The 22,920-nt window shown below is 29.1% G+C and overlaps 3 protein-coding genes and 1 non-coding gene across 4 annotated transcripts; 2 read left to right on the forward strand and 2 right to left on the reverse strand.

Annotated features, from left to right (window-relative positions):
* Window positions 1-593: 593 nt before the first annotated feature.
* Window positions 594-16,833, forward strand: LOC128952824 (transcription factor mef2A-like). The gene is made up of 2 exons (XM_054298274.1): window positions 594-1,126; window positions 15,302-16,833. The coding sequence occupies exons 1-2, from the start codon at window positions 637-639 to the stop codon at window positions 16,831-16,833; spliced, it is 2,022 nt and encodes a 673-aa protein (XP_054154249.1). The 5' UTR covers window positions 594-636.
* Window positions 16,834-19,616: 2,783 nt separating this feature from the next.
* Window positions 19,617-20,983, forward strand: LOC128951754 (phospholipid scramblase 1-like). The gene has a single exon (XM_054297022.1). It carries the CDS (start codon window positions 20,136-20,138, stop codon window positions 20,943-20,945), a length of 810 nt encoding a protein of 269 aa, XP_054152997.1. The 5' UTR covers window positions 19,617-20,135; the 3' UTR covers window positions 20,946-20,983.
* An 861-nt stretch (window positions 20,984-21,844) lies between these two features.
* LOC128952825 (uncharacterized) lies at window positions 21,845-22,618 on the reverse strand. The gene has a single exon (XM_054298275.1). The coding sequence runs from the start codon at window positions 22,361-22,363 to the stop codon at window positions 21,845-21,847; it is 519 nt and encodes a 172-aa protein (XP_054154250.1). The 5' UTR covers window positions 22,364-22,618.
* A 101-nt stretch (window positions 22,619-22,719) lies between these two features.
* Trnas-gcu (transfer RNA serine (anticodon GCU)) lies at window positions 22,720-22,801 on the reverse strand. Its single transcript has one exon. It is a non-coding gene; the product is annotated as a tRNA-Ser (tRNA).
* Between the last annotated feature and the right edge of the window lie 119 nt (window positions 22,802-22,920).

The raw sequence follows: 22,920 nt of genomic DNA on the forward strand, positions 1-22,920 counted from the left end.
CATACAGTACATACCATTACAATGGGTTTTGTGTGGACTCGTTGTTGAAGTTGTAAAACACGTCCGCTTTTACTCTACGTCTATAAGTCAAGTAAAGTGGTGTTTGTGTTGTGTATGTGTGTGTGTGTTGTTGTGTGCTATTAGTTGTTGTAGTGTTCAGTAAGTCATTGGTGGGCATATATGTATGTGTGTGCGATTGAGTGTGTGTTTGTACAGGTATTACAACATACATACATAAGCTGCTGTTGTTTTAATAGATGTTTGTATTATATATATAAATATATATATAATATATAACTGTTTTTTTGCACACAAATTATTTCACTTATAAATGAATCACTGGAATGAGTGAATGTATGAAAAAAACTTTTGATAACTTTTTTATTTGGTGTCCAAAAAAAACTTTACGTTTGTTTTTCAGCGGTATTTTCTCCACTAATATATTAATATATTTTATATAAAAAAAGTTTTTAACAGTTTTTTGTATAACTAAATAAAAAACTCCATATAAATCATATAATTGTTTTGTCCGAAAAGTTTATTTTTTTATAATTATAAAATTATTTGATGGCATCGGCTTTCGAGTTGATGGCCAACGATATAACTGGCCGATCATCGACTGGTGGCCTGACATCCATGTCTTCGCCATATTCACACTGTGAACAATCATCCCATGTCTTAAGTCAACTGTCACCCACCAAATCGGTTAACAGTTTAGGCCAACACAGTACTGATGCTTCAACACCTACCAGTGTTTACAATATGTATTCGGACACTGGCGACAGTGCCGGTGCCTCACTTGACTGGCCATACCATAGAGATCAGGACATGTGCTACGCCGGCGAACAACAAGACGGAGGTCTTTATGGCCACCAAAATATGAGTGTCGCCGCCGAATTGGCTATGAGTGCACCTCACGGACACCATATGAACATCAAACTGGGCGCCAATCATCATATAATGGGAAAGGGTGTCGGTCGAGGCGGAGGAACGGCTAATCAAATGGCAATCGAGCAACGGATCCGACGGCCGATGAATGCATTCATGGTTTGGGCGAAAGCTGAACGCAAACGACTGGCCGATGAAAATCCAGACCTACATAACGCTGATCTCAGCAAAATGCTAGGTATGAGCTCTTAACTTATTATAATATTATACTATATTATACGGTATATACAGTATATGTCGCACTTGTAGTCATCATCACATAAGTGACATATTATAAGCCTATGTTCTGCCAGCTCTACGCTTTACATGCCATACCAACAACAAAAAAATCTACATATATATGCATCACTGCATTTTCAAAAATGCTATTTATAAATAATTTTCAAATATTTTTTTTGGATTTCATATTTATTATACTAATAATAATAATAACTGCATATAATTAGTCCATAACTTTGAGATTTTTTTTTAAACAAAAAAGAGACCACAACTACTACAACAACGGTTTGGTTCCTAATTTAACTCCAGTTAACAAAAAAATATATATAACAATGCTTTTCATACCAATATATGTTGGGATAGGGAGATGATCGCTCAGTTGTCTATTTTTCTATCTCTCTATGTTTGAAAGTAAATTATATAAAGTATTTATTAATAGATGAGTTTGAGAAGTAAAGTAAAAAAAATGATTCATTTTATTTTTTCGGGCATAAAATATGCTGTTTTTAGCGCACAAATTAGTGATTAAATTGGATATTGAAAATGATTAATATGTTTATAATTGTTTTTTGAGAGCTACAGTAATAATAATAATAACATTGGCATTACAATTTATTTAGCGCTCATACCTATCCAGTAATATACAGTATAGTGTGTAAGCAACAGCCAATATTACGGGCTCTTTCCTATCATTTATTACTTTATTATTATTATTTTTTTTGACTAATAAAACTTGCATTGAAAAACGCAATGCACGGATCATATAGCTGTAAATGATGTAGTTTTTTTCTGCCAGTAAATGGGTTACCATTAAATACAAACACATACACACAGCTCTCAAACCAGCGCTTAATAACCACCCGATAATAAAGGCTTGTTATCTCATGGAAAGGGGGGAACTGTCAGATGGCTATGCAATTGTCATACGTATATCATATTACAGTATATATAAATTTATATATATATATATAGTATAATACTGTATATAGAAATTTGTTGCACAATTAGCTATGTGTGTGACTCTTTAAATTGAGTCAAACTTATAAATCTTTTTTTAATATCATATATGAAAAAGTCATTTCTAGTGATGAGAAGTAAAGTTAAAAATATCTCTATGATTAAGAGAGAGAGAGAGAGAGAGAGAGAGAGAGAGAGAGAGAGAAATGTAATTACGGCGCTATTATTATTATTAAGCCCAGTCAGTCATACATAAGCTCAATGGCTGGCCATATGATCATCTCTCTATCTATCTCTCATCATATATATATATATATATATATATAAATATGTCTATATAAACAGTACCATTATTAATAGCCCTGGGCACATTTCCACCTTCAATTGAGAGAGAGAGAGAGAGAGAGAGAGAGAGAGAGAGAGAGAGAGAGAGAAGTCCTACTTTGCACACCATTTAAAAACAGAGCACTTCATTTGAGAGGTTGACTTCAATTCTCTCTCGAAACAGTTGTGTTTTTTATGGCATGTTTTCACTTAATGATAGGATAACTTCTTTTTATTATATATATAATAAATATTATATTTGTCATAATGACCGGTGGGGCCAATGGACATATAAACAGTATATGTGTGGGACAATTGTTGAGGGAGACATTGTGTGTGTATGTGAGCACAATGAGGTCTCTCCTCTATATATATATACATACAATTTATAACCAATTTATTTGCTATATTTACTCTAAAAAAACGTGCTGTCAAAATATGAACAGGTAGTCAACCACAGTGTGTGTGTGTGTGTGTACACTGTTAGGCAAATGATGTTTTATTATTATTATAGTTATAATGATATCCTTTTTTTAATACTTTTAAATTATTCCTCTTTTTTCTTTTATTTTTTTTGAGTCCAAAACCCAACCGAGTTTTGAATATACATATATAATATAAATATAGTATACATATATATATTATATATAACTAATATACAGTATATATTAGGATGCATAGCCACCAACTGTTTTTGATGTTATATAACGTTTTAAGTAAAGGCATCCATATATTTATAAACGTTTTTATGCATTATCGCCTCGGGTTTTATTTAGCTGTATGTTTCACTTCATTCAAATGCTCAGTATGTTTAACCTATGATCTTTTCTTAAGGACTACCGTTCCCTTCCTATGCCAGACACATACACACACACACACACAGCATAACTTGATTGTTGCATATCTCTCTCTCCCTCTCCCACTGTAGGCATTTAAAAAACAATACTATTTTTCATTATTATTATTATTTAACTAATCCAAGCATTTAAGTGATTTATATATTTTTTCCAAAAAAAATCGTTAATAAATTGTTGAATTACTTGAAACTAAAAACCGTTTAAAGTGTAATAAATTCAACACTTATTCACTGTTGAAATATAATGTTTTATTAAATCAAGTGATAGATAGATATATATATATATATATATATATATATATATATATATATATAGAAAGAGAGGAAATTGGAGAGAGAAGAGAGAGAGAGAGAGAGAGAGATGAGATATGGAGAGGCATTTTGAGAGATGTTTTTTTAGAGAAAATTTTCGGATATTTTTTGGCGAAAAATTTTTGAGATACTTTTCGTTTAGAGTACAGAGAAAACAATTTTGGTTTATATATATGCAGTGTTTTTATTGATTGTTTTTTATAAATATATTTGTTATGTAGTTATTATTATTACTGTATTTGAAGTGAAGTTAATCAGTGATTATGTTTTGTATGCCTGTAAATGGCACGGAAGCGGTCAATGATTTTGCCATTAAATTTATCGCCAAAATACCAATTGGTATGCCTTCTCTCTCTCTCTCTCTCTCTCTCTCTCTCTCTCTCTCTCTCTCTCTCTCTCTCTCTCTCTCTCTCTCTCTCTCTCTCTCTCTCTCTCTCTGACGAGTAATCCATCAGATTTTTGTGGCAAATCCATAGTTTGAAAGCCAATGGTGCCAATGCCTGTGCCAATAGGGCGCTCTTGCCCTCAATGGAGCCGACACTACATCCACTACCACAACATCAAAAAACAACAGCACAACTCGTTTGCGATGTTATTGCTTGCGATTAAGAGATCTGACTCGCAATTCATGTTATATAAGATATACTGTATATGAATATTACTGATTGAGTTTATGACGGGCTGAGAGATATCAGACAATTTTTTTATATACCATTGTTTTCTAGTTAATTGTAATTATGATTTAGATCTTAATTAAATATTTTAATGGATTAGTTTTTTTTATTTCACTGTGTCATTATTTTGAAAAAAATCATAAGAGTTTAAAAGTTTATGTCTATATTTAAATTTATATCCATATCTACAGTGTATATCGATTTGATAAAATAATATATTGAATAAAATATATATACTGTATATATATATATGAGATATGTAGACATAATAAATAGTTTATGCAAAAATTTAGTCAACGATATAGCAAAATATTTTGGATATTAGGAAATTTAATATATGCTAAATTTTAAAATTATTACCTAAAATCTTAAGGTGTCTTAAAAAATTAATGCCATAAAATAAGCTCAATATTGTCGGTACGATAATTTCTTAACTATTTTATTAGTATGCATTATATATATATATAAATTCAATATACTTGGAGAGTATTTGGAAAAAACAAACAAAAATTGTATAAAAACTAAAAATATATTAATATAAACTTATAAATGCTTTGAATAATTGCTAGTTTTTTTTAAGAGCACACATAAACAATTGGCAGTCCATTTTGCAGACATTTATAAGTCATAACAAAATATTATCATATTATTGAGTAATAAGAGATTTACATTATATATATAAATATATTTGATTTTTTTTTTCAATCCAACGAGATATTCATTTTCGATAAAAAAAAGAAAGAAAGAGAGAGAGAGAGAGAGAAGTCAACAACAAAAACACATATAATAATAATATAACAAAAAAAAATAATACTAATATGAGACAACACATACACACAAAACATTTAGAGCCACCATTGGATGAATTTAATTGAGAGAAATATGCGCTTTTAATCCGGATTACGGTATTTATAATTATTTAAAGTTTCGTGAGAAAAGTCATAATTCGGAAAACTGGAGAAAATTGTTTTTAAATATAAGAGAGAGAATGAGAGAGAGAGAGAGAGAGAGAGAGAGAGAGAGAGAGAGAGAGAGAGAGAGAAATTATTATTTTTTTCTCTAATATATACTGGAAAACAACAACAAAATTAAAAAAAACCTAATAATGATAACAATATTATATATTTTGTTGGTAACGAAAAAACATGAAGATTTAGACCTTGCGTTTAGATATGGCTTAACACTAGTTAACAATTTTGTGCATTAAATTTCTCTCTCTCTCTCTCTCTCTCTCTCTCTCTCTCTTTGGTACAGCATTTAATTGACAGCATTCATGCAATTCAATGTTTGATATGTTTTTATTTATTATTTTTTCTCTTCAAAATGAAAAATGAAAAAAACGTTAAGCCATTAAATACTCAATTCTTCCTTGTCTTACATATAATATTATTAAATTGAAAAATAAAATCATCTCTCAGTCAGTCAATGCAATGCATACATATATATAACTTATATACTGTACAGCTTTCGCTTAGCAATTATTTGAATTGTCTCCCAATACCTATCCCTGGATGGCTTGTTGTGTGTGTGTGGTGGTGGTGGTGGTCGACCTTCACGAGAGCACCGTTGCCTTTTTTTAATACAAGCAAATCCTTTTATGTGATGTCACTTAACAAATATATATTTCATAGGAATTGATCGCCAACACAGCCAATACTTGACAGGAGACATACATACATACATGTAATACAACAAGTGCTGGAAATTTTCATGACTACTAAAAAAAATGTTGCGCTCATAATATTAGTTTTATTATTATTATTATTATTAATATTTTGTTGTTGTTTTATATGTTTATAGAAAATTATTAGACGTTTTTAAGTACTTTAAAAAGGGGTAGTAGTAGTAGTAGTAGTAGTGATGCCAATTATGTCTGCGCTCAGTGTTTGCATTATCATATTAACTGTATACAAATTAGCTATAAATATATATATTTAAATATTTTTTAATAGCCAATTGATATTATAAAAAGTAAACTTTTTATATGAGAGAGAGAGAGAGAGAGACTTTATTTGCAAACTCGACGATACGATAAAGTTACAAATATAATGAGTTTTTGGGATATTTAGGCGTCAAATACATGATTGAATTGGATGCTAGTGTTTGTTGAGTGGTTTGCAAATGATTGTAATGGGTTTGCGTGTCTATAGTTTTTTTAAAGGTATATATCTGTATATTTTATAAGGACTAAAAGTATTGGCAATTTTTTTTCATTTGATTGTATTATAATGTATTGCGTGTTAAGTAATTGTGCGAAACCTTGGGTCGCAAATTGAGAAATATATATACGGTTTACATATAAATATATATAATATGTATTATACATGACTTTAATATTTATACTCTTAAATATGTATATAAACTTAATAATATACAACCCTATTATAAAAAGGGAAGGCTATACCTGTATGTATGCTACGAGTTTGCCTAACTATGAATTGCTGTTAAGTTATTATCATTACTTTCTTACTAATACATAAAACAACTACTTCTTCATCGCCACCACCGCTACCATACTCTCCAAAAGAAAAGGCTTATTAAAAATCCATTGCTTTTTGACTACTAATGATAGGTTTTGCTCCCTATTAGACGGTTAGACAACACATATTACATGGCATTCATTGGCATTCATTTATTTTATTTTTATTTTTTTTGGCGTTAATAACTATCTAAAATATATTACTAATAAAGTAATACAACAACTAAAAAACAACTACATATACTCTGTCATACATATGTGTGTGTGTGTGTGTAGTACAACACACACACAGACACACTCACTCACTCACTTACTCACTAAATACCTGTGCATATGATTATATATTAATTGAATATTATATTTCTGATTATTATTATTATTATTATAAATTAATAATTTATTTTAGCAGCGATAGTAAAAAAATCTTTGTTGAAAACATTACAATTGGTATTTCCATAAAAAAACTTTTTGCATTTCATTTGTCAAATTATTGTCTATTTTTTCTCACAATTTATATATATATATATTTAATTATTTAGTAAAATATAATTGAATACTAATAAAATAAAAATAAATTATTATTTATTAGTATTATGTTATTATAAAAATAGGTAGATTATTTTGGTCATAAAATTATTTTATTATATTATAGAGATAGTTATGGTATTTCAATTGATAGATTATTTTGTTTGTGTATCAATAATATACATTTATTTCTAATTTTTTGGCAATTTTTATTTAGAAATTTTTAAAAAATATATTATAATATTGTTAAATAATGGCATATTTTATGAATGTTTTATTTAAAAAAAACAGTTTACAAAACGATAATATTTTGATTGTATTAACAGAAAAAATTGAATAATTTGTTCTTATTTTATGCTAAAAAATTTATTACAAAATATGACATTTATTTTCATTTATTTATAAATATATATTATTTTCATAATAGAGTTTATTTTTTTTATGAAAAAAATATCAAAAGTAAATATTTGAATAATGCATTTTAACGGAAAAAATAATAATAAGAGATATTTTGAAATTTTCAAACTCAAAATTGTGACTTATGTTAATTGCATTTTAATATTAGCTTTTAAATTGCTGTATATATTTTTATAAATTATTTACAATCATATTTTAAATTGAGTGCTGAAAAAATGCTATTTATGTTTAATGTAATTTTTAAACGTTTTTTTGCAACTAAAATAAAAATTTATTTAAACTTTTTTCTAAATGCAATGAATTATGAAATTACACTAAGTGTTTAATATTATATAAATTATATAGAAATATATTTAAAAGGAAAATATATTTTCTTAAAAATTTAAATTATATTATATATATATATATAAAAATAATAATTTTAATTTAAATTAAAGTAGTTTAGCCGTCCAGGTCTTGACCAAAAAGTTTTTAAAAGTACACAAAATTATTATTAAAAAATAAGACAAACACATCATTAGCCCATATAAGATGTGTTGCACTTTATAATAATAATAATAATGATAAACATAATAATGATAGCAATGTATAACAAACAATGTCAAGTAATATACAGTTATATAATGTCCTGCTCTCCCATCACAAGCCCTTTGTGTGTATATAATCATATTATAGTCTTTCCTGTTTGAATGGCATATACACACATAGACACACACACATAGACACACACACATACACACACACACACCAATGTTTAAATCTATGATCACTACCTATCCATGACTGCCCCACATAACACTTCTACTCCTCGGATCTTATTTTAATTTTAATTTTTATATAATTCATTTGCAACGACATTGAGATTTAAAAAGAGAAATAAAAAGCAATTCATATATAAATATATAAATTATATTAATATTAAAAAGAAAGAGAGAGAGAGAGAGAGAAAATGATTGCACGTATTTATGTCACCGATAATTATGTTTAATGATAATTGAGAGGCCTTTGGCTCTCATTTATATATATATATAAATTTATATAACTGTTTATTTCAAATGAATTGTGAATATAATACAATTTTTTGGCTTATAATAAGTAAAGCGACTAATAATGAGGCAAACCTTTATTTCTCTCTCTYTCTCTCTCTCTCTCTCTTTCATTCATTATWTCTTTAAAGCAATGGTATCTCCACTTATAAATTATATGCCATATCACTGATATATACAGTACTTATTATAACAGTTATTTAAATTAAAATACAGTATAATATACTAGTGAAGAGTTAACAAAAAAAAAGTAGAGCTTATTTTTTGGTGGAAATTAGAAATTTTTGTTTAAATGAATATAAAAAATAGTATAATATTATATATATATTATAAATATATATTTTGCATATATATATATTATGAATGCATTTTGTTGTGGATTAGGAGTGATGTATAAGTTTTTTTTGAAGAAAAAAAAGTTTTCAGTTTTCATGAAAAGGAAATAAAAAGGTTTGTGTTGTTGTTGTTATGTATTGTGACGTACGCTAAGATTGAAGATAAGTTGTACGCAAAAAACTGGTCACGAAATTGAGTGTTTTATATATATATGATATGATATAAAATACATACTGTACTGCTTGATATACATACTGTTTGGTAGAGGTATGGTATGGTAGGGCTGGTTTGAACTTTTTTTTTATTTTAAGAGATCAGGGTGGGATCTACTCTCGCGAAACCATTGTTATCCCATTGCATCCAAAAGTCCTAGTTTTTTACTATATTGATGTAGCGCTTTGAAAAATCTACTACACTTTTATACAGTAAATATATACTGTATTATAAAATGTATGATATATATAATATATATATATATTTACAATAGTGTAACACTTGGATATTGCGAGGGCTATACAATTTATAAAAGGGATAGAGAGAAAGAGGGCTATGAAATGCATTTTTAAAGGCAACGCACAGGCAGTTCACTGAGGAAAGGGTGTTGTTTCTTATGTCACACAAAATAGTGAGTGAGTGAGAGATAAGAGTGGAGCACTGGTAGATAGATAGATAGATAGAGAGAGAGATAGAGAGAGAGAAAGAGAGAGAGAGAGAGGTGAGCCCGCATTTTGTATCACATCTCTTATATAACATTTCATAAATACAAGTGTGTGTGTGTGTGTGTGTGTGTGTGTGTGTGTGTGTGTGGTATATAAAACATATACATGTATGTTTCCCGCATATAATTTTAATGAATAACCCCATAAGCATAGGGCTTATGTATGTATATTATGTATGACTTGCAATTGTGACCATTGATTAGACTTTTATGAGGCACTTAATAATTGTTGGGAATGGTCTATAGATTATATATATATATAATTATATAATACAGTGTATATACAGTATTATATACAGTATATTGTTATGTAGACTTCATGACTGATAAAAAAAGTGGTGATCAGCCACTCTCATGGATCTCATTGTGGAAAGCCATGCAATTTAGGTCTTACTGCAAGTGTGTGTTTAACTTATAATATAATATACAATATTACAGGTATATATCTCTGTCTCACTCATTCAATACCAACCAAACAAAATGACACACCTTTCACACGTTATGCCATATTTGACTTAATTCTTGGCATTTCATCCCAATTGAGGAAAAAATACTAAAAAATTTTCAGCAAATTTTTATCTGAAAATTTTTATATTATATAATATATTATATATATATTCAAGAGAGAGAGAGAGAGAGAGAGAGAGAGAGAGAAATATGCATTACACATATAAATGATAAGAGAAAAACAGCAAACAGTCAACTACTGAAAACAATCAAACGATTGACTGAAAAATCGGTAAATCAGTAGTAATAAAGAGAGAGATAGATAGTAGTGTAGAGTATATGGCATTAAATGCCATTAAATGATTGTTTTTGTGTTTGTAAACCCTATTTTGCTGTGAGATGTTAGATGTGAGTTATGGCCAACTTTTTTTTAATATACCGTATGTACAGTATTTTGCTGGTTATATAATAAACTAAAGGATCAAAAACTAGTTATTGAGTACTGCATATTGCAATTATTGTTTTGTTTTGTTGTTGTTGTTGTTATTTTTTTTTTTTTTTTATTATTATTTATTTTATTTTTTGCTATATATATATGCCTCGAATCTCATGTTATACCGCTTTCTTTTGGCACCACACACTTGTACTCAAAGTTTAATTTATTTTCAAAATTAAAATTTATATATTATTCTCCATAGAGATAAAGATTTATTATTATATATATATATTTTTATATATTTGTTGTAGTAATGGCTTTAGTATTTTTTTTAATTTTTTTTATATTTATTATTGCCTAAGAAATTTAATAATAATTCGATATATAATTAATAAATAATATATAATTTTTATTTTATTTTATTTTTTTAAATGTGTTGTTATATTTTGAATGAGTTATTTATGGCACCCGAATTAAGTGCTTTTTGTTAAGTTATTAAAGTTTTATAGAAATAGACTCTAAATATATTTAAAGTTTTATATATAAGTATGTATTAAAATTGAAGGCACCGTTCAATTTTGTAGTAAAAGTCAGGATAGGAGGGCAGGACAGGCAGCTATTGTAGGCATACAGCATATTACTGTATATATGCTTATGACTTGGATGGGCCAGCATTTTGATAATTGTGTTGGAATCTAGTGTTTAAATCTTGATTTAATGGCAAACAAGAATGTGATAATAAAACAATGACCCGAAGTCTTAGCTTATATTTTATATATATATATATTTTTTGAATGACTACTCCGACTACAGTATGTGTAACTCACAGTTACCTAAATCTCGATCTTATAATAATATGTGGGAAGAGAGGTATATATATATATATATAAGAGAGGGTATGAGCTATAAGAAGAAAGAATAAGAAGAAGAAGAAAAAGTTTAGAAATAGAAGAATAAGAAGAAGAGCTAAACCTGAAGGGAAAACGCCTGTAATAATGAAAATTAGTTATAAAAAAATAATTTGAGATTACATTTGATTGCATTACTAGAGAGTCTCTATCTATCTCTATGTGTGTGATGAATGCAATTAAAAACAATAATAATTAATTGTAATAATAATAAGTATTTAAAATAATAAAAAAATTAGATATAATTCCCTACTCAGTCTCGCTCTGTCCAGTATTTAGGCCAACCTAGCAAACAGTTAGACATACTTTTTCTCATATATGCTCTCAAATATTTCACTACAGTATATTGTGGTGGTGGTGGAGCCCAGCCATTAAATATATATATACAGTATACACACCACACAACACTGTTACCTATACGTGACATGATTACCAGATTATGTAATCACTACAACACTACATAACCCGAAGCCATTTACGCTCTTTGAATTGGAAATCAACTTAACATTACTTTTACCATCTCTTTAATAATAATAATAATAATAATAAAATAGTAAAATTTAGTGTATATTATATTCAATAGTAACAAGAAATATGACTCGAGTCGTGTTTTTTATTGATAGCATTTAATTTATGGCTAAATTAATTATAAAAAGCAACACAAACACACTGTTTAGATATATTTWTATATAAAAATATACGAGAAAAAGTGATTAATCGCTTAATGTATTTATATATCAAACAAAAAAATAACAACAAACTCTGATTTTAATGAATGAATCAATGAATTTAAACGTTAACTCCTTTCCCTAATACACACACACACACACACACACACACACACACACACATGCATACATACATACTGTATGTTAATTATATTGTACCGTATATACTAATACAAACACATACCGATACACACACACACACACACACACACACACACACACACACACACACACACACACACAGTATAACAAGCCCTATGCCCTATGATTTATATATAATTTATATATGTATAATAATGTTTTTGATAAAAATTAATAGTGATTTATACGCAAAGTAGTATTAGTGTCTTATATATATATATATATTATAATGTTATTATGCATATTATTATTATTATTATTATTAAATGCTTAACAATTATCACTAACAGGTCATATCATAAAAAGTACTCATTTAAATATGTAGTGCTCACGACTCTAATAATCAACATCAATGTGATATATACTGTATATTGAATACATTATCACTGGATATCAAACCATACCATAAACTGTCCCACAGTTTTATTTTTCATAATAATAATAATGATATCCCTATCCCACACATTGTAAACCATTAACTTTCCAATTGACTAGAGATCTGGTATACAATAAATGAATGAATGAGTGAAACAAACATTTTTAAAAAAAAACTATCTGAAGACAAACAATTATTTTTATAAAAAAACATATATTGAGTTAATATTTGAAAAATATTTTATATATATATATATATATTTGAGGTTTTTTTCTATTACTTCTTCTTTTTCTTGTTTGTTATAAATGTTTTTTAGTTCAACTCATTGAATGTGTGCTGAAGTAAAACAAATGTGTGATATCCCACCCACAGGTATCTATCTATCTATCTCTATCTCATTGCAAAAAAATTGAACGCCTGTATCCATGAAGTCTTTTACCTGACCTATAGTTGACTCAAATATATTAATACAAGAAAGAAGAGAGAGAGAGAGAGAGAGAGAGAGACTCATCTTTAACCAAATATATACATATATTTAATAAATGTTTATACAGGTATATAAAGGTATACACTTGTTGTAGGCATATGTGTGTAACACCCAATCTCATGCCTGTTACACATATTATACACCATAATATGGTTGTACAGTATTATATGATAGATATCAATGATACCACCAAAAAAATATCATATATCAATACATTATCTCCGGATTGTCTCAAATGGCAATCAGTTATACCACAGAGCACTTCCGGTTCACAAAAAAAGATAAAATATTATTTAACTAAATATATTTGTGTGTATTTTATTTTTCATACATATTTTCGATACTTTCGATGTGTATATACAATGATTGATGAAATATTTTGGCTATTAATAATTAAAAATAAAAATAAAAAGTTTTTTATATAATATATATTTTGTAGAGGAATTACGGTTCAGCACAAGTGAATCGAAGGCTTGTGTATGTATGATGTGGTGTAATCCCCAGTGAAATCCCGGTGCTTGTAATGCGTGATCAAAATCTTATAGCGCATCCCTATCCCTATTTCCAATCCTGCAATTGCAATATACTGTACTTACCTAATAGTGTGTGTATATGCTATGTGTGTGCATATATATACCTATTCCTTGAGCTCCACTCCAGCTGTCCTATGCTTTTCGATCATCTTATGTAATTGAATACCTGAGCGTAACATATAATTATTGTTTAATCTTATGACAGCCATAGCTATAGCCATACACACACACACACACACACACACCACATATCTTCCCATTTTTGGGGGAATACATCAAAACGTTTGATAAGAATGAGATCCTAAGACTTAAATTTTATGCATTAATTAACTTGAATTTTGTATAAATAGTGAATATTTAAGTTATATTTAACTATAAAAAGTTGATTATATAAGTTATACTATTATATATATACATGTATATATATATATAAGTTTTGTTGACGTAAAACATTATTATATCTATAAAACACATACAGATCTTTTTTGTGTTGTGGTGTTGTTATCTTAAAAAATGGTTATATAAGCGATCAAAATTAGCGGCCAATTATGTGAACCCATTTGACATTGCAGTCTAAGCTATTTGTTTGATTAGTTGGCATTTTTGTTGTCATGTCATGTATTCAGTGTTTTTTTTTATAAGACCTGTTAGAGCATTGGGATGTGTGTGTGTGTGTGTGTGTGTTGGCCCGCAATGAATAGCATGCATACCATCAATCGGCTCTACGAGAGAAATACTGTCTCAAATAAGGGTGTTTTAGGTGTTCACCATTTAGTAGAGGCGCCGCTCTTTAATTAGGTGCGACTCTCATCACGACTTTAAATATATTGCACAATACATTAGTCAGTACTTACACATACATACAGTATATACAAACCAAACCAAAACTACCACAAGAAAACTCATGGGTTATATCTTTTCATTTTTTTTGGTGATTGAATTGATTGAATCAAAAAAAAAATAAAATAATAATAAAATTGAAGTCAAGACCTAGTCTTCGTTGACCGGCCTATGAATTGGCATTAAATATATATTATATATGAAACCGATTAAAAAGATAGTGAAAGAAATGAAATATTAAAACACGTTTTTCTGAAGATATGAAATCTCTCTCTCTCTCTCTCTTTGACTTATATCAGCTGCCATTTAACAATCTGTATATTACTCTACCTGTGCTGACCCTCCCATTCCTCCCCAATTTGATAGTGATTTGTAGAGTTTGACCCCATCTTCTAGTATTTATTTCCTCGAAAAAACGATATTATTTAAATTAAAGATAAGCTTTAGTTTATTTTTTAATTATATAATTTCTTTCATCTGATTTTAATTTTAATTCTAATTATTATTATTATCATTAGTTTTATTATTATTTTCTTTCGCTTATTTTATTTTATTTATTTATTTTTTTTGGTTTCGTTTTTCACGAAAATTCAGGCAAAAAATGGAAAAACCTGACGCCTCAAGAAAGGCGGCCATATGTGGAGGAAGCCGAACGGCTACGTGTCCAACACATGCAAGACTATCCTAATTATAAGTACCGACCCCGTCGTCGAAAGCACGGCAAACGTAGTGGCCGCGGCGGCGGTCGCGGTGCTGTCCACTGCGACGGTCTGACAATGAGCGACAATATCGGACTGATGGCAATCTATGGATCGCAATCAGGAGGTCCGGCATCCGGTGCCCATATGGTGGACAACAACAATCCGGACAACGCCTCACTAAGCTCTCCCTCTCTAGAGTACTGTGGCGTACAGACTCCTGAATCGTCACCACACGGAAGTCCATTCAATCAAAGTATTGGTGAGCCTATGATGCGAAACAACCGAATGATGGATACATTTGGCTGCTCTAACAACAACCACAACACTGTTATGTATACAAGAGACGAGTGCAGTCTATCGCTGGCCAAAGGCGTGTCATCGATCGGTGGGGAATTGCACCAGGAGTTTGGAAATATGCCACAAAACAACACTAGTAGTAGTAATACACAACAACTAACTGAGTCTATACGATCGCTTCCCACACCTGAGATGTCACCGGTTGAATCTAACGATAAAGACTCGCAGCAACAAAATCATCAGCAGATTCACTATCATAACCATAATATGCATAACACACCCTCACAACAACAACAACAACAACACCACCACCAACAACAACAACAAATGCTTTCATATCAGTCAAATATATCGCGACCGTTGTCTATACAGACAACTGAATCGACTAATCAATCGCAAGCCATGTATAATCAACAAATGGTTGCCCACAAGTCTGGACCTATGTTCAGAAGTGGTGCACCAGAGAATCCTGTAAGTCAATTGATCTCGCAGTTCGGTACAGACAGGTCATCGTTTTTGCGTAATGTGTGTCCACCATATCGGTACCGAATGCCAGCCCATCATCAGCAACATCAGACTGGCGGCAGCGATGGCCTAAATGAGACATCGCCTGATGTTTATACTTCGAGATCTATGCTTCAGCACCAGTTAGAACAGCCCAGTGGCCAGTCTCGTGCCATACTGTCGAGCAATTGGTCACAACAATCGCAGCACATTCACAACTATATGCGCGATGGCCGACACTATATGTACGAAATGGACACAAACTCTGAGCTTAAACCAAACGCCGATATGATTGGCATCGAGAACAACCACTCGGTGGACAGTCATCATCACAACAACAATTATAATAGCTATTACATGTCAGGCCCGATGGCATCGGCCGCCCATCACAATGATAGCCTATTATTTGATAGTCTATCGCAAAATCACGATTTGGATCATTTAATTAATAATAATAATAATAGCCATCACTCATCCGAAGCCAACCCACAACAGGGAGTCCATAGCGAGAGTCAGACCAACAAACTGAATGACTGTCATCCGCAACATATTAACCATTCCTGTGATAATAAATTTAGTTCCGAATTGATTGCAGCCTTAGCCGAGACCAGAGAAATATTGTAAAATTTTTTTATAAATTACTTAAATAACTCATAACTTTTTTTATATATAAAAAAATTTAATTAATACATTAGTTATCGAATTATTGATTGATTGATTGAATCAAATCGTATAAAAAATTTTAGTTTTTTTTTTTATAATATTAATTAAAAAATTGACTGCCAAATGGATGCAAACAAACAAAATAATTATAATACAAATTGGTCTACAAATTTGTTGTGCGATTTTTTTTAATCATACAATTATGACATACCATATATGCCTTAACTTTGATCAATTAAAACAAAAAACAAAACGATGATTGCCTTATAATTAATGAATTTTATATATTTAGTAATTGACAATAATAAATAAAATAGATATTCAGTATATCTATTTAAAAATTTATTTATATATTTTTCATTAATGAAAAGTTGCAATAAATGGGAACATTTCAGGGTTTCAAACAAAAATTAGTTGTCATTTATATTTAATTTAATTAAATATAAAGAATTTGTTGTTATTTTTATTGTAATTATAAAATGATTATTATTATTGATTATTATTATTATTATTATATTAATGTAATTTTGTGTTTAGCATAAAACACAAATATTTGTTGAGTTATATTATATTATGAATTTCATTATAAATTATAATATTTTTTAGATTAGATGAGAGAGAGAAAGAGAGACTATATATTAATAATGGATTGTTGTTATACGTTATAAACCGGTACATAAATAATATATATATAAATAATATATTAATTTTTTTACAAACATACTTAAATTTATGACAAATTATTATTATTATTATAATTATTATTATATAAAAGTTTGTTTTTTAAAAAATAATATATTGCAAACAATTGATACATAAAAATATATTGCTTTTTTGGATGAATATTTTATTATAAAATTTTATTATATATTTTAAAATAATGTGTATATATTTTCATATATTATTATTAGTAAACTTTTTTAGTTAAAAAAAACTATATATAAACTGGATTGTTTTTTTTAAAAGCTTTTAAACATTTTATTTAGTTAAATTTATTATCATAATTATACATATTTAATTGAAAAATTGATTAAATAAATATATTGATGTAAATTTATAAATGACTTGAAATTTTCATTTTACTACTTAATTTTTTATTTATATTAAATTATATTTTTGATATTCAATAATATTTTTAAAAATAATATTATATATTGAATATTGAATATACAGTTCACGCGCCAAAAAATGTTTTAGTTTAATTAATAATTCAAATAAACATATTTTAGTTTATGTAAAAATTTATGAATAAATTCAGTTAAAACTACGGCTGTTGTATAGTATTCACGCGATTAATATTTAATACAATTTTGTTAAATATACGAATATCGCGTTAATTACAATAGATTTTATTAAATATAAATATATTATTATGAAATAATATTTTACATTGCAAATTAATATATATATACCTGTATATACTGTAATTAAAATTACATTAAAGGGTTGTATAATTGTTTTATACAATCAATAAAAAAAATAAAATTATCTAAATTGTTGTGAAGTACGTGTCGGCGCCAAAGATATTCGGCTAAATGTAGATAAAGGTTATCTTGTGGTATACCCCCTCTTAAAAGATTGCGTTTCATAGCTCTCCATTGAGATTCAATGGTCTGTGTGTTTGCACCGGTATGTGAATTGACAAACTCTTTCGAATGATTCACAGTAAAATGGACAAAACCTAAAAATTAAAAAATTAATTAACTTAATAATTGTTTTATCTATCATTTATACCATTGTCTGTTAGTCTATAATATCCAGCCCAACAGTCAGACACAATAGTTGTCCCAATTTTTACATGCTTACGTATCAAAGGTAAAAGAGTGTCGGCATCTCTTTTATTTAGGGGACATATTTCTAAACGAAATCTACCTCCACGTCGACAATTATTTGAATCTCAACTAAACCTAAAATCCACGTCCCATCAACTAGTCGACCTCTATTGTACTTTCTTTTACCAACTTTTGTTTCGTCAATTTCTACGACAACTCCTGAATTAAAAGTTATCAAAATATTATCATTATAATTAGGTTTAGGTTTCGGAACTCCAGGTTAGGTAACAGAGCAAACACTAATACACTATCAGTTTGGTATTACCATTATAATTAGGTTTAGGTTGCGGTCGGAACTCCAGGTTAGGTAACAGAGCAAACACTAATACACTATCAGTTTGGTATTTCCATTATAATTAGGTTTAGGTTGCGGTCGGAACTCCAGGTTAGTAACAGAGCAAACACTAATACACTATGAGTTTGGTATTACCATTATAATTAGGTTTAGGTTGCGGTCGGAACTCCAGGTTAGGTAACAGAGCAAACACTAATACACTATCAGTTTGGTATTACCATTATAATTAGGTTTAGGTTGCGGTCGGAACTCCAGGTTAGGTAACAGAGCAAACACTAATACACTATCAGTTTGGTATTACCATTATAATTAGGTTTAGGTTGCGGTCGGAACTCCAGGTTAGGTAACAGAGCAAACACTAATACACTATCAGTTTGGTATTACCATTATAATTAGGTTTAGGTAACGTGCATAATTAAATATGTATCATATACTACCTTCTCCTCCTAAGAGATCAACTGATTGATATTTTTCGACCCAATCAAATACCACTTCTCGACAAAAGTTAAGCCAATCACTTATAGTGTTATGAGATGTTGTTTTAGTTAAATCACTTGTTTCTCGTTTAATGTCCTCATATTTTGTTGTGCCGACCGAAACAGGTACGTCAAGATTATTATGTTTTCAATGCTAAACTTTGATCCAGAAAACCACGTATTATTCAAAGCACTTAGTCTATAATCATGAGGTTGTCCATGCTTTTGGTGGCACCGGTACGATAATTGTTTGACAATTATCTTCTACGAAAATAATTTTTTAATGTATTTTTTTGCAAATTAATTATTTACCATTTCGTTGTCACAAATGGGACACTTTTTAGTTGCTAATAATAAACCCATTGTTATACACCAGTTAATCATTGTCTCCTGTGAGACAAGTATTAGTCTAAATAATGTCTTTAGATTAATCATTTTGTTCACTAAATTTAAGTCATAGCTTTCAAAAGAAACATAACTTTCAAGAAAAACTTAACAAAGAAAATATTCTCTAATTTACAATAAAATTAATAGTAATTCACGAGACATTCATATATTTATCTTTAAAATTGTATTAAATATTAATCGCGTGAACAACAAGTGGCAGCTATACTATACAATACCCAAAACTACTATTTTGACTGAACAGCAACAAAAAAAATGACTCAAAGAGCACAGACATCACGACAACGGCGGGTATTAACACCACCGCAACAGCCGATATCACCGCAACCGATGCCACTGCCGACTCCGGCATCTAATCTCAGACCTATAGGCTGTCCACAAGGACTCGAATATCTTCTCTATGTTGACCAACTGTTAGTTAAACAAAAGGTTGAACTATTGGAAGTGTTGACCGGTTTTGAGACAAATAATCAGTACGATATTCAAAACAACCTAGGCCAGAATATCTATCTGGCCTCGGAAAACACCGATTGCTGTACGCGATGCTGTTGCGGACCAAATCGGGCGTTTGAGATGCGCATTATGGCCGCCAACCAACAGGAGGTCATGCATCTGACTCGACCGTTAAGATGTGACAATTGTTACTGTTTCTGTTGTCTACAATATGTCAGAGTAGAGTCGCCTCCCGGACAGCTCATCGGACACGTTGAACAACAATGGAGTTGTTTGAGACCAGCCTATCGTGTGATTGATGCCAACGGAGAGGTTATATTGAAAATTTTGGGACCATTTTGTACGTTCAGTATCTTCTGTCAAGATGTCGAGTTTCAAGTCGTATCCAAAAACGGCGACATCAAAGTCGGCCGAATTACCAAACAATGGTCGGGTATACTGAAAGAAACGTTTACCGATGCGGACATATTTGGTGTAGTCTTTCCATTAGATATGGATGTTAAAGCCAAGGCCTGTCTGTTGGCGGCAACCATTCTCATCGATTACATGTTCTTCGAAAAGAAAGGTAATGACGAAAAAGATAGACCAGGAATGATGGATACCAGATGGTGACCATTCAATTGGTTAAATATATCCATATATAAGTGATCAACATATTAATCAAACAAACAATTGAATATTATTTTTTCACATTATTTTTAGATATTATTAGCTAATCATTAGTATTTATTTATTTTTAATTAGTAGTAGTATTAAAATAGTTTTAACAAATTTATATAATAAACTGTATTAATATCAATAAATAGTTACTACAAAAAAAATTGCTTAAAATAAAATACTCAATTAGAAATTTTAATGATAATAATAAAAAATAATATAATATATAATAATAATTTTATATTTTGAATATATTATAAAAACTTTTTGAAACAATAAAAAATGACACATCTCTAAATATAAAATAAAATTATCATAACTGTTGTTAACTGTAATCATCAAAAAAAAATCATCAAATTACAGGTATAATATCATATGTGTACACAATTTTATGATGTGTTTTATAGCCATAATTAAAATTAATGAAAAAAAACTTTTTTTTCTGTTGAGATTTTAAATTATGATAACACCAATAGTTTATATGTTATGGGAAATTTGTATAACACACACACATAATAATAATAAAAAAATTATTAAAAAATAATGATAGCTAAAAAATAACAATATAAGTTTATTTTTTTGTCAACTATTAAACAAATTGATATAATATTTAATTTTAACTACAAATACATTAAAAACAATAAACAATTTATTATTATTTTTTTTTTTGGATAAAACTCAACAAACGAATAATATTTATTTTCATTTCATATGATATGATATACAATGATATTGCAAATAATTTGATAAAATAATTAAATAGTAATAATACTAATAATAATTATATAAAAATTCAATTTWAAAAAAACTAAAATATTGATTTAATTAATAAAAAATTAAAAGATTTATATATATTATTGATGATTAAGTAGACGATTGATCTCAATTCTTATCATACGATTCTCAGTCAGTCGCCGACGGATCTCAATTCTTATCCGTCGGATCTCATTATCCAAATGTGTTGCAGTGGTTGATGACTGGCTGCTGTCAAAAGTTACGGGTAATACGGGCTGAGAGACAACCATCAATTGGCGACACAACGGACACGTATTGTGTTTCGTTGCAATCCATCCATAAATACATTGTTTGTGAAAACTGTGTCCACATTTAAGAGCTTTAGTCCCATCGGCTAATGTGTCCAAACATATTGAGCACAGTTTGATAGACATATTGACCACGTTTTCATCCGCCACCGATTGGTCACTCAATTGCGAGTTTTGTTCATCTTCTGATGATGTGCTCTGACCACTGGTTGTCTCTACTACTCGTGAGTTGCAATGAGGACATCGATTATCGATGAGTAGGTCTGAGCTTTGGTGACAAACATTGCAATCAAACGTTATAATTACTACACTGTCGTCGAGTGAAGACATGACAAAAAAACGGTTCAACTAATTGATCAAACAATTAATGTGATTATAATTTCAATGTAAAAAGTTTGTCACTTTATTTAGAAAAAAAGTTAGAAAAAAATATTTAACACAAAAAAAATAATTGAATTTAAATAACTGGAGACTAATATAGTTATAAAAAAAATGAGACAATTATTTTGTGGGTATATATAACATGTATACCACCAAAAAAAATCATTTAAAATACTTTATACTACTTTAGTATATCGGAAAAAACCTAATAAATACTAAACATTAGTAATATTTTTAAAAAAATATATTAATAAGTATTACAAACTATTTTTTAAAAAAAATTAGTCAAACATACAAAAAAGTATCGACGAGGATGGGATTCGAACCCACGCGGGCAGAGCCCAATGGATTAGCAGTCCATCGCCTTAACCACTCGGCCACCTCGTCATTGGATGATTGTTCACTGTTTGGCATTACTTTTGTTATGATTCGACCTATAATTGGTTGACTGAATGCCATTCAAATGCCAACCAAAACAACCCATCCATAGGTGTCGACACTAAACC

This window comes from Oppia nitens, unplaced genomic scaffold (genome assembly GCF_028296485.1).
Source record: "Oppia nitens isolate AA-2021 unplaced genomic scaffold, nextdenovo-longstitch-racon4-pilon3 scaffold1_pilon_pilon_pilon, whole genome shotgun sequence".
Classification (NCBI taxonomy): Eukaryota; Metazoa; Arthropoda; class Arachnida; order Sarcoptiformes; family Oppiidae; genus Oppia; species Oppia nitens.